The sequence below is a fragment of the Musca autumnalis genome, unplaced genomic scaffold, assembly GCF_047663935.1.
Source record: "Musca autumnalis isolate F117 unplaced genomic scaffold, ASM4766393v1 scaffold_3, whole genome shotgun sequence".
Classification (NCBI taxonomy): domain Eukaryota; kingdom Metazoa; phylum Arthropoda; class Insecta; order Diptera; family Muscidae; genus Musca; species Musca autumnalis.
The window spans coordinates 205,050,230-205,062,542 of NW_027411866.1; the positions used below are offsets into that span (position 1 = coordinate 205,050,230).

The 12,313-nt window shown below is 34.3% G+C and overlaps 1 protein-coding gene across 1 annotated transcript; it reads left to right on the plus strand.

Moving 5' to 3' along the window:
• Nucleotides 1-2,264: 2,264 nt before the first annotated feature.
• Nucleotides 2,265-12,014, plus strand: pck (Claudin superfamily protein pickel). Its single transcript, XM_073976382.1, has 4 exons — nt 2,265-2,510; nt 2,755-2,963; nt 10,937-11,132; nt 11,199-12,014. Exons 1-4 carry the CDS (start codon nt 2,432-2,434, stop codon nt 11,483-11,485), a joined length of 771 nt encoding a protein of 256 aa, XP_073832483.1. The 5' UTR covers nt 2,265-2,431; the 3' UTR covers nt 11,486-12,014.
• Nucleotides 12,015-12,313: the final 299 nt, after the last annotated feature.

Genomic DNA, 12,313 nt, shown 5'->3' on the forward strand with positions numbered 1-12,313 from the left:
ATCTCTAAAGCAAGCCGGGTTGTAGATCCCTACATATTTCCGTCACTAAACAAAAGAGTATAAATTACCAAAATGTTGTTATAAAATAACAAAATTATAAAATAAAAGTAATTTACGAAATAAAAATACTTAAAGGAGTACATTTGGAGTCCATGTTGAAATCTGAACTGGTGAAGGGAAGATAATTGAAAAAAACCTTTTGTAAGATGAATAAATAGGTGTGTACGATAACCCAATAATAGGTGTGTACGATAACCCAATAATTTGTACAAATTCGTACAAATTATTGCTGAATGCTGTTCGATAACAAAATTATCCAGCAAAAGAGAGCGAGTTTGGAGAGTTTTGTGACTGAGAACTTGCAAATTTTTGCTGGGAAAATTTGTCCCGCAAAAATTTGCAAGTCTGATCAGCTGATTTGAAAACATTTGTTTTGTTTTATTTTTTATTCTTGTTTGGCGAAAACAAAATTAAACATAGAAATATCAAAAAATTAAACATCAAAAGCTGAAAAATATAAAAACATCATGGAAAACAAGAACATCAAATTGATGCAAAAACTTTTCTTCTTCTTCTTCTTTTTCAAAACGGTTGCAAGTTTTTGCAAAATGCTGTTCGATAACTTTCTGCAATTTTTCTTGCTTGAGAGAGTAAAATTCACTGAGAGAGGTTGCTGGAACTGACTGAGTAATTATTGCTGGGAAAGTTATCGTATCGTATTATAGGAAGTAATCTTTTGCGTTGCAGCGGTGGTGATTACATTGCAATTTTGGATGTAAACTTTTGAAAAACTAAACTGATAAATTAATTGTAGCTATTTCATGAATTCGTTTGAATTAATAAAGAGTTTTGTTTTTCATGAAAACCATATTTGAATACAGCATTTCCATTTTCCAAACAAGACATGAAAATTTCATGCCAAGGGGTTGGTGAAAATGACATGCCAAAGCATTGGTTAAAATGACATGTCAAAGCATGGGTGAAAATGACGTGTCAAAGCATTGGTGAAAATGACATGTCAAATCATTGGTGGAAATGACATGCCAAAGCATTGGTGGAAATGACATGTCCACGCATTGGTTAAAATGACATGCTTAGTATCCAGATAAGAACGACATCTTTTGGGGTCCACGCTCATATAAAATTCATCGATGAAGATGCTAAAAAGATGACATGCCAGATCACTTGCACCCATGATTGAATGCCATCTTTAGGATCAAACATTTTGCTGGGTATGTTTTATAAGGAGACGATACAGAATTGAATTTGAATTGTTCCAATTTGAACTTCAATATATCAAAAATGGTAAAACCTATAAATACCGTAAAGGTCAATCTTGTAGAGGATTTTCATAGCTACAACATTTTCTTCAGTCTCATTTTGTTTCTAAGCAAAATCGTGAAAACCTAAACAACTCTTAAAAATGCCAACTTCAATCGCGATTTATTTAAAAAGCGCTCCGGCGATTTTTTTGTTTTTTGATTTTCTCATTTATGAACATTGTAGTTTCAGAATCCGCAAAAACTTCCCAGGTGTAAGCACCTTACATTTAAATTTGATTCAAGAGCACCGTGATATATCTTCTTCTAGGCGATGTAGCATCACACACTATTTTTGGGATAAAATTAATGTAGCTCCCTTATCGGTGAAGTTTTCAAATTTCATCTCGTGTGACCAGTGTTGGCCATATATGGGATACTGTGTTTTGGTAGATGAACATTTTTAATGTTATGGCCACGAACGGTTCCAGAAACCACAACACATTATTTACTATTCCAAGATCTTAAAAATTAACAATGCATGCATTGTTCTCTAAAAAAAAATATATTATCGAATAATTATGGTAAGTTAGAAACAAACAAATGCTCTGTTCCAGAACCTGCAAGAAGCTACTATTTTTTACTACGATAACAATTTTTCCTTTATGTTATCGAAAAAAATAGTACAAATTAGTAGATTCATGCAGTTCTGGAACAGACCAAAAAATGACTGGAAAGATAGCAACAATACTGCTAACATATATTTAAAGTTTTAAATTATAATACGATCGGTATGTACGTCAATCGAGATAAGTTAATAGGTTTTTCGTCAAAAAATTTAGTTGAATCTTTCATATTTTTTTTAATTATGATTTTAAAAGTCTATCGAACGTTAAAACAAAATCTTCTAGTTTGAAAAGCACTGCCTGTCATCTACTACAACAACAGAGTTGCATATTTAGTAGCAATACAATACGAAATAATACTCTCATAGCACAACACTGTATTAGGGTGTTGTTTTCTTCTCTCATTTGACATTTGACGACGCTGAGTTACATTTCATTTGTTTTCTGCTGCGAAACATTCAAACATTCCTAAACTTTAGCTTAATTTAATGCATTTCCAATAAATTAGTGTTAATTTTTTACAATAAATAAAAAAAGACAAAGAAAATGCATAATTTTCGTAAACAACAATCAACGGATACGACCGATAATGGCGTGGAAAAGAATGATTATCCTCGTGCCACAAGTGAGTCAAAGAGTGAATGACATTTTTGTTTGTGTAAAGCTGGCGGTGACTGCGAAAGAAAACAAAACAATTTACAATTTAGGGAGTGACACTTTTTTAAGACATCTACAGGGAAATAAATGGTGGAAAGTATTCTACCACCACCATTTTCCTCTTTATTACAATTTTTAATATATTTTTTATGGATTTCCCCCATTAATTAAAACCTGTGTGTCCTGTGTGTGTATCTTTCGTTTCATTTTAGATGGTGTGGTCTTTGGAGCCATAATAACCTTTGTGGGTTATTTCTTTATGATGATGTCTTTCTGTTCACCCTATTGGATTGAGTCGTATGAAGAAACTCTAAGCAGCTTTAAGAATATGGGCTTGTGGCAATATTGTTTTAAGGATTTCACATATCCAAACTATCAGATACCACGGAAATTTAATGGTTGTCACAATATTTTCAGCTATGTAAGTTATTGTGTTAATCTTCGTATTAATAGCGTAAGACATTGAAATTAGGTCACCGTGTTCTAGTTAGTGGTTAAATACTAAAAATGCTATTAATCTAATTAAGGGGAACATTACTTGTATTGCCGCTTTCATGTGGAAGAAGAAAGGGAATTCGGGGCCGGTAATATTCTTAGAATCGTCAGCTTAGTTGTTTAGAACAAATTATGTTAACAAAAAGGAACTGAGTTTGTAATGAATAAAATTTGTACGTTTCTGGCTATAAATGGATGCAAGAATAGAGCATAAATTGGCGAAGTGTTTGATGGTATTCTTTTCATTTATGCTCAATTCTTGCACCCTTTTATAGCCAAACACGGACCGGCCTTTCGACAGACAACGTTTCACTATATGAACCCAATTGCAATACCTGTGTAGTTGAGGACCCAAAATTTAACCCTATGTCATGACCGTTAAAAAGTAAATTCCCTTTTTGATTATACAGACCGCATAGCAGTCTGGATACTTATAGAGGGGGAACCTATATTATGAACACTTTTCTTCGTAAATTCAATATTCAATTTATTGTCGAAAATTTCAAAATTACCCGGCTGGTAGTACCGTTTTCTTCACACTACTCGAAACAGGGTAGTGTGATTAAAACAGTAAACTTCTTAGTATTTTCAGATGTAACTTGATATATAGATGTAACTTGTACAAATTCAGTTGTAATTTTAACATTTCATTTGTAATTCGAAAAACTTTAATTGATATTCGATAATTTCGTTTGAAATTCGAATTATTCCATTTGCAATTAGAATTATTCAGTGTGGAAATCGTGTTATTCCATTAGAAATTCGAAGCATCCCATTTGTAATTCTTTTTTATGCATTCCTTTTGACATAAAGGGAAGACTAAGGCCGGAATTTGCTTTCTGAGCATAGGTTTGATGCTGTGTTGGCCTGGTACAAAGACGCCGCTGCTGTAGAACCCAACCCCAATGCCCCCAGAGTCGGTGAGGTGACAATGTCAAAAGATTGGTGTGCAAAATAAACGGAGAAAGTGGGTAGAACATTTGATGTGTTTCAACATTGGTGCCGATACTAGACAAATGTTATGCAACTCTCGAACCCCGGAAAAAGTAGAATACGTTTTTTGGTGACTTCACGATGAGTGAACCGAAGAGGTGCGCAAATTATTTTAATCGACATTTCCTCAAGCACCGCGAGAGTAACAAGAGTGTTCCGTCGCATATGATTCTTTCAGCCTATGAGGCTCAGCCACAGTTTGCTATGAATGATGTTGCAAATGCCATTCCACGTGTTTCCTCCAACATCAATATTTTCGAGGCTTTAATTGTGTCTTCAGCCTAGAGAGATCTTATATTGGCCCATTTGTAGGTTGAACGAGAAACTTAAATCTTCTCGTGAATCTAGATCCTTTTCGCAACCAAAGTTTTTGAAGTATTATACATCAGATGTAACCTATTATTAGAGGTTTTGTTTTAAGTCATCCCAATTTTCCTAAACGGGGATATAAATTTACCTCAAATCACTACAATATTAGTACATGATTATCGTCTAAATATCTTATTTCAAGGTAATAAGGTTTTATTGTCAGATTTTCACACCTTCAATCCACCTTGAAAATTAACTTCAACATTTTTTCACAAATCTTAGGATAGATTTCGATCAACGTACCAGAAATGTATTCATACATCTCCCTCTTATTGTATTTTAACATGAACCATCATAAAATAATATTTAATATGCGGAAATTTGAATCAAATCAAACCAATTCTGAAAAGTACGAAGGTTTTTGTGGGACCAATAAGGGCACATTTTGTAGTAGTTTGTTAATATCCGTTGCACTAATTCGTAAAATTTGCCAGTTCTTTTTAATAAGATAGAACAAATGTATAAGAGGGACAAATACATTTAAATATTTTGTAAAATATTGTTCGCAATCTACTGATTATCACTAATAAAGATTTTATTACAAGGAGTACGAAGACATTTGTGGTACACTGTATGAGTGTGGCCACCAGTCGTATGTCAAACTCAATCACAAGAAGTCGAAGCTGCATAGTGTGAATCAGAAGTTCCCAAGGAGGGGTTATATCTCAGAAAAATTTTAACCTCTACTTTTCCTATTTGCTCGCTTCCAAACGAAATAGAAATTTTACATATGAGGACGATTCGATAGTTTACACTGAGTTAGAACAATTCCGACCACTAACTACACTGGATACCTGGGGTCGCATTCCACATCTTGATAAGTAGGAACAAAGTCATCCAGATCCTAGCCGACAGCTCTTAAAGTGAAAAAAGAAACCTTGTTGACATATGTGGCCAACTTTGCAGCGAATACGAGTGAAACGCAATGGAAACGCATCAGCACAACAATATACATTAGTTGTGGGAGATGGTGCAGCATGTCAGCTAAACATATGCTCAGCATACGAAAAGTCGGCATTCTACACATTGCACATCGTAGTATTGATATGCTCCTTGGTGTACCTCCCCCACCATAAAAGTTAGTTTTTTTCGTCAAAATGATGCACACGATAACTCTTTCGTCAAAATGATGCACACGATAACTCTCGATTACAATCATTCCAGACCTTTGGCAAGAGGATGCAGGCAGGCACTGCTTCGCAGAAGGTTGGGAGAGATTGAATCGTGTGTTCATCCAATATTTCGTAATCTTTTGTTTATGAGGATTGGATAGCAACATAGTAAATGTTCGATTGTTTCTGTTTCTTCCTCATCTTCGCACAGCCTGTAGTAGTCAGGAAATTTGTTTGGAGATGATTCACAAGATTACCTTGTTAACTTTGTTCTTTTTGCCAAGCCTGCCTAGCATTCTTCTTCTTCTTTATTTGCTTATTCGATTTTCGAATATTAGCGATCATACAATTACATAGTTTCTATTTTCATTAAATTTTATTTATGATTTGACTAAAGAGTTCTCTATTTCGTGATGTGTTGATAAGGTGGTCTGCGTTATGATATCCGGTCCATTGCTGTATGTTCTTGAGCCAGGTTGTTTCTTTTCTACCTCTGGAATATCTACCTTCTATATTTGCTAGGAGAATTAATTGGAGTTGTTTATATTTGGGATTCCTCATAATGTGTCCTAGGTATGCACTCTTTTGCTTTTTAAGTTATCGAGTGCGGTTCATTCTTCTGAGAACCGCTTCGTTCGATATGTGATCTGTCCAGGGTATTTTTAGTATTCTTCTGTAAACCCATATCTCAAATGAACGCTTAGGTATTTAAAACATTTTACTCTTTCAATAGTAGAGTTATGTATTTTTAAGGATGTGTCCATGTGCGAATTCATTCTACAAATCACCATGAACGTAGTCTTTTGGATATTAATTTTTAGCCCATATTTTTCGCTGTATTCAGTGAGTCTGTTCATAAGACTTTGTAGTCCGGACATAGTATCAGCCAGAATAGTGGTGTCGTCGGCGTATCGGATGTTCATATATTTATTTCTGATTTTTATACCTTCTTGAATATTTAAAAATGCTTCTTGAAATATTTTTTCAGAGTATATATTAAAAAGTAGTGGTGATAAGACACATCCTTGTCGAACTCCTTTGGATATCATTATTTCTTCTGTTGTATCTCCGTTGACATCAATTTTGGCAGTTTGATGTCAGTATAAACTTCTTATGCATCTTATTTATTTGTCTTCTATTCCAATAGACTTGATTTTTTCTATCAGCTTATCGTGTTGTACCGTGTCAAAGGCTTTTTCGTAGTCGATGTAGCATATGAATACGTCCTTCTGAACTTCCCGACATTTTTGTATAAGAACTTGGATACAAAACAAAGCTTCTCGTGTGCCTTTTCCTTCCTTAAATCCGAATTGTGTATCTCCCATTGATTTCTCGCATTTTTCATATATCCTATTATGAATTATTTTAAGGAATATCTTTAATATATGACTCATAAGGCTTATGAGTCTATAGTCACTGCATCGTTTGGCATGGCTTTTCTTCGGTATTGCTATAAACGTGGACTTCAGCCAGTCTTGTGGAAATTGTCTTGTGTCATATATGTGGTAGAAAAGTTTGGTAAATAGTTGTAGATTGTTTCCATCAATGAGTTTTAATATTTCTGAAGATATCTCGTCAGGCCCAGTTGCTTTTTTGTTCCTCAAAGATTTAATGGCCTATTCTACTTCAGAATCCGCTATGCTCGTTCCAGACAATATTTGCGTGGATTGATTTTCGTAGCATGATCTTTTATCATCAGTAAAGAGCTTTTGTACATAGTCTTTCCAAATTATTTTTTCTCGCTAATTTCAGTCACTATTTCATTGCTCTCATTGTATAGTACAGCAGAAGTTGTTTTACGATATACACCAGCAGCTTCCTTTAATTTCTTTCTATTTCTTCGCACTGGTTATTCAAATAAGCGGATTTTGCAGCTCGTATGGCTGTTTGAATGTCTCTGTTGAGCTCCCAATACAGTCCGTAATTTGAATTTTTGTATTTTCGGCGTTCATCGATAAGGTGTAGAATTTCATCCGTCATCCGTCATCCAATCCTTATTCTTTGGTTTTGTGTAGTTTCTCAGATCATGTTGAGATATGGTGTTTATGGTAGTTTTAACTCTTTCCCATATATTTTCAACCTCATCAGCGTTAATTGTGTTCAGTTGCAAATTTAAGTTATGCGTTATATTACTTTTAATGAGGGGATTTACAAGTTTTCCAATATTAAGTTTTTTACGATGTGTTTTTTTGGATTTAGATATAATCTTCGTGCACATATTTGCCATAAGAAGATTATGATCAGAAGGAACATCTGCTCCTGGGTATGTCGAGGCCTTCGTTATAGACGTAAAGTGGCGCGTATCTATGAGAATGAAATCAATTTGGTTTCTAATTGTGTTTCCTGTTCTATCTTGTGGCGATTTCCACTACTACTACTACTTTGCTACTTTCATTCGGTGTTCTTGGCAGAATTCTATTAGTCTGTCACCTCTTTCATTTCTATTTCCCAATCCATACTATCCACTTGTTCCTGGGACAGCGATGCTTCCTACCTTCGCGTTGAAGTCTCCCTGAACAATCGTTTTTTCATGTGGTTTTGTCAGATTAAGGAGTTCACCAATTTCATTATAAAAGAGTTGTACTTCTTCGTTGGTTAACTCCCAACATAAAGTTATCATTAATTTAAGTTCCCCAAAGGCGTTCTTTCAATCCAAAACTACCGCAGACTTAATAAAGTAGTCCCTCTCTTGGCGTGTTTCCTAGGTAACACCATTTGAAGGGTTCACCACCAGGACGTTTCGGTCGACCCAACCCGCAAACATGTCTACATCATTTTCACATGTGATTAGTTATAATTCAAACAAGTAAAAAAGTGTCAGTCGGCTTTGCCGACAGATATATACCCTCAGCCAATGTGAAGTGAAACTTTTACCTTTGGACAGAACGAATGTATTTAAGGTGTCTTCAGAATTTTGGGGCCCTTTTAGGACATTTGAACTAGCCGACAATTTTGGATAAGGAATTACTTGCACTAATACCAATAAGGGAGGACCACTATGAACCATTTTAGAAGTTAAACTAAAATTTGACAAAATATTAGGAGATCCAATGTTTGGACCAAATTGGTTGCACCATTCAAGTGATATCGTCCTAGCATTTTAGTGACATGTTTTAAATATTGAGGAGAAGTACCGAAAGTTGTGAACCGGTATTGCCCATGAAACTAAGTTTGGATATAATATGACGAAGACCAAATCGGTTGAATAGTTCGAGAGTTATCGTGCTCTCAGACCGCCACATATGGTGAAATAGGGGTTTTTTTACACCTTTCCGGCTGTTTTCCCAAGAAATATGAAAAAACTTTTACCGTCGTAATGGAGGTAGCGAATGCAAATCACTTCAACAAAAATCAAAGTGATTCGAGAGCAGGTTTTAAAGTGAATTTATCCAAAATTTTCTGTGGGAGGTACCCGAAGGGGTGGACAAATATAGTCCATATTCGAACCTGATCTATATCTGGTAGATATTTTAGGATGTGTAAAGTATGGACCAAATCGGTCACTCCCATCAAGAGTAATCGTGTGCACAATTTTTCCGAACATTTTTGAACTTTTGTGGGGCAGGTACCTGAAGAAGTGGACCGATATGGCTTATCTTCGAATTTAAACTATGTTTCGTGAGTTATCTTGCGCTCCATCCACTACACTTGCCCTTGATGAAACTTGTACCGTCGTATGATGTCAATGAATACAAGTTGTTGCAACAAAAATCAAAACGATTCGAGAGCAGGTCCTAATCTGAACTTATCCGAAATTTTGTGTGGGAGGTACCCGAAGGGGTGGACCGATTGAGTCCATTTTGGAACCTCATCTAAGTTTAGTAGAAATTTCTCGATCTGCAAAGTATGGATCAAATCGTTTACTTCCTTCAATAGTTATCGTGCACACAAATTTTCCGAATAGTTTCAAACTTTTGTGGTGGAGGTACTGGAAGGAGTGGTCCGATATAGCCCATCTTCGAACTTAAACTAAGTTTGGACAAAATATTACGAAAGACAAATTTTAATTGGATCGAATCGGTTGATCCGTTCGAGAGTTATCATGCGCTCCAGACAGACAGATGGACATTGTTCAATCGACTCCAAATTGTCTGAAACACATTTCGTCCAAACATACTTGGGGTCTAAAACCATTATTTCGATGAGGCACATTTTGCCCGTATGAAAGTGTATATACCCTCGTTAGCATAAATGCTATTTATTTGTAATGCAAAAAACCAAATATAAAGAACAATAGGTATGTTTGATAACCCAAAAGTTTGTACAAACTTTTACAAAATGCTGTTCGATAACAAACTTGTTCAGTAAACGAGAAATGAGAAGTAGTTACAAATACTTGCAAGAACTTACAAGTACTTTTTATTTGCGAAGTTATCAAACAGACCTAATGCAAACAAAAGCCTTGTATTTTTTCGAATTTCAAACGGAATAATTCAAATTAGAAATGTTATAAATCGAATTTCAAATGTAATAATTCGAATTTCAAATGGAAAATCTCGCGTTACAAATGGAAAAGTTCGAACTACAAATTAAAAAAATCCAATTATAAATGAAATAATTCGAATTTTAATTGGAATTCTTAAATTACAAGTGAAATGTTTCAAATTTTAAAGGAAGTAATCAAATTACAATTGAAATTCTTCGAATTACATGTGAAAATGTTGTAGATCTTCTTTCCTGATCTCTGATATGTTCTGTGAGTATTTTCCTCATCAAAATATCATCATACGTAATTGAAATAAAGTTTATCAAATTCCTTGAAGGTTTTGTTGATTACCAGGAGCCACAGTAGTGGTGACAATATTCCAACTTGTTGTTGTAGAAGCATAGATAGGAGCTTTCACCGATATGTGCTGCTTAACATTCCGTCAATAATCTTGATCAGTATAGAGGAAATACCAAGGTATATGAGTGGAAGGCTAGTTAAAGGCTCCTTCTTGGTCTAGAAAGGTTGCTACCATAATGTTTGAGTTATCCATATTTACCTATTCAGTGCCTATTCTACTGATTTAGAATAGTAAACGCATGTTTGGCAGGACTGATTGAGGTAATTGGTAGTCTGTCCCTAATTTTTAGTAGAAAGGAAGATAGGCTAATTGGTCTATAATCCTTTGGATTTATGTGTCTTGGCTTTCCCTCCTTAGGTATGAATGTTACTGTGCCTTCATTCCATAGAGCCGGAATGTATTATAAACACAGACAAGCTCTAAAAACCTAAAAATGTATGCTTTAAAATTTCAAAACTTCGTTTGTCACCTACTCAAAAAACTTATTTGTAAAATTTGGGATGTGTTCATAGGACATTTAGGTCCGTCTTAGGTTCCGCTTAAAAAAACCAGTTCATAAAAATGTACTTTTTATATTTTTGTAGAATATTTGCTGAAAACTTTATACAGTAATACATTTTTTTCTTCTATTTTTTCAGGAATACTATGTTATTCGTGAATGGCTCTTACCCGGTTGGTTGATGTCCGTGCAAGCATTTGTCACCTTGTCCTTCATCATTATCTTCATAATATTGGTTATATTGGCCTTGACCATAATTCGTTTACCGTTGAAGTTTGTTTTGCAATATGAATGGTTGTTGGTACGAATCTCCTACTTTGGAACAACAATATCATGTAAGTTTATACTTTCTTAAATATACCAAAGTATCCTATACAAAACTTGTTTTTTTCAATTTCCAGCTGTCTTCATGTTTTTGGCAGTTTGCATATTTGGCGGCTGTGCCTATCGTCGTGACTGGCTAATGTATCCGAAATTTAATGTTCTCGGCTGGTCATATGCCTTGGCTGTTGTCACATTCATACTCTTGGGTATGGCTGCATTAATCTTTCATCGTGAGGCTCGCGAAGCCTATGAAATTCGTGGTGAACAAAAGAATTTGGTAATGCAAATGGAAATGCAAGAACCCGGATATCATGCTGATCGTCATCATCACAGTACATCAAGAAGTTTACATGGTTATATATAGACATTGTGTTTTTTTTTCACTGTCTATAATTTTCTTACATATCAACATTCCATATTAGCATTTTGTCGTCAATGTTTATTTAGCGCTTTTATTTTCATAAGACTCGAAGCGAATATTCGAATCTCAGTTTTGTTCTATAACAAAAGCCGTTTATAACGAATACCGTCCAATTTCTTTTTTATATACACAATTTATTATTATATAAATATGAACTTTGTATTTGGTAATTATTTTTGATACTAAAACCTGAAAATTTATTAACAAACAAAAAGAATACCTACAAAAGTGCCTTAGTATTGTAGTTTGTATTACAGAACATATTTTACTGTGGCGTCTTTTTGATCGCAAACAAAATACATATCGTTATTGTATTTCACACAAACACACAAAAATATTATAACTTTTATATTATCCGTCCACAACATACATATTATTTGGCATTCTCGAATAAGTTTTTATTTTATTTTACAATATCTTCAATTTTTATACAATAAATATTATACACTTTAATGTCGTAATTGTACCAAAATATGAAGTAAATTTGTTTTGTTTTGTATGTATATATAAAGGTAAGTAATTAACAATGTATTTAATGTTCTTCAAAAATTGTTTTGTTCTCAAAGAACTTCAACAGCAATTAAAAGCAGATGAGAAAAAACATTAACAATCAATAGATTTTTGTTCAGAGTGACAAATTCGATAAAGCAATAAGAATACTTAAATACGTAGCGTTTTTGACTTCCCCAATCACAAAATTCGGAAGAATTTTTCTCTTATAAAAAGGTAGAGCAGAGAAAATCGTACAAAAACTTGTTCTTCTGTATGGGA

Coding starts and splice junctions, on each gene's coding strand:
- pck (XM_073976382.1), top strand. CDS start 2,432: ATGCATAATTTTCGTAAACAACAATCAACGGATACGACCGATAATGGC. Junction 2,511..2,754: donor TGATTATCCTCGTGCCACAA/GTGAGTCAAAGA, acceptor GTTTCATTTTAG/ATGGTGTGGTCTTTGGAGCC. Junction 11,133..11,198: donor CTTTGGAACAACAATATCAT/GTAAGTTTATAC, acceptor TTCAATTTCCAG/CTGTCTTCATGTTTTTGGCA.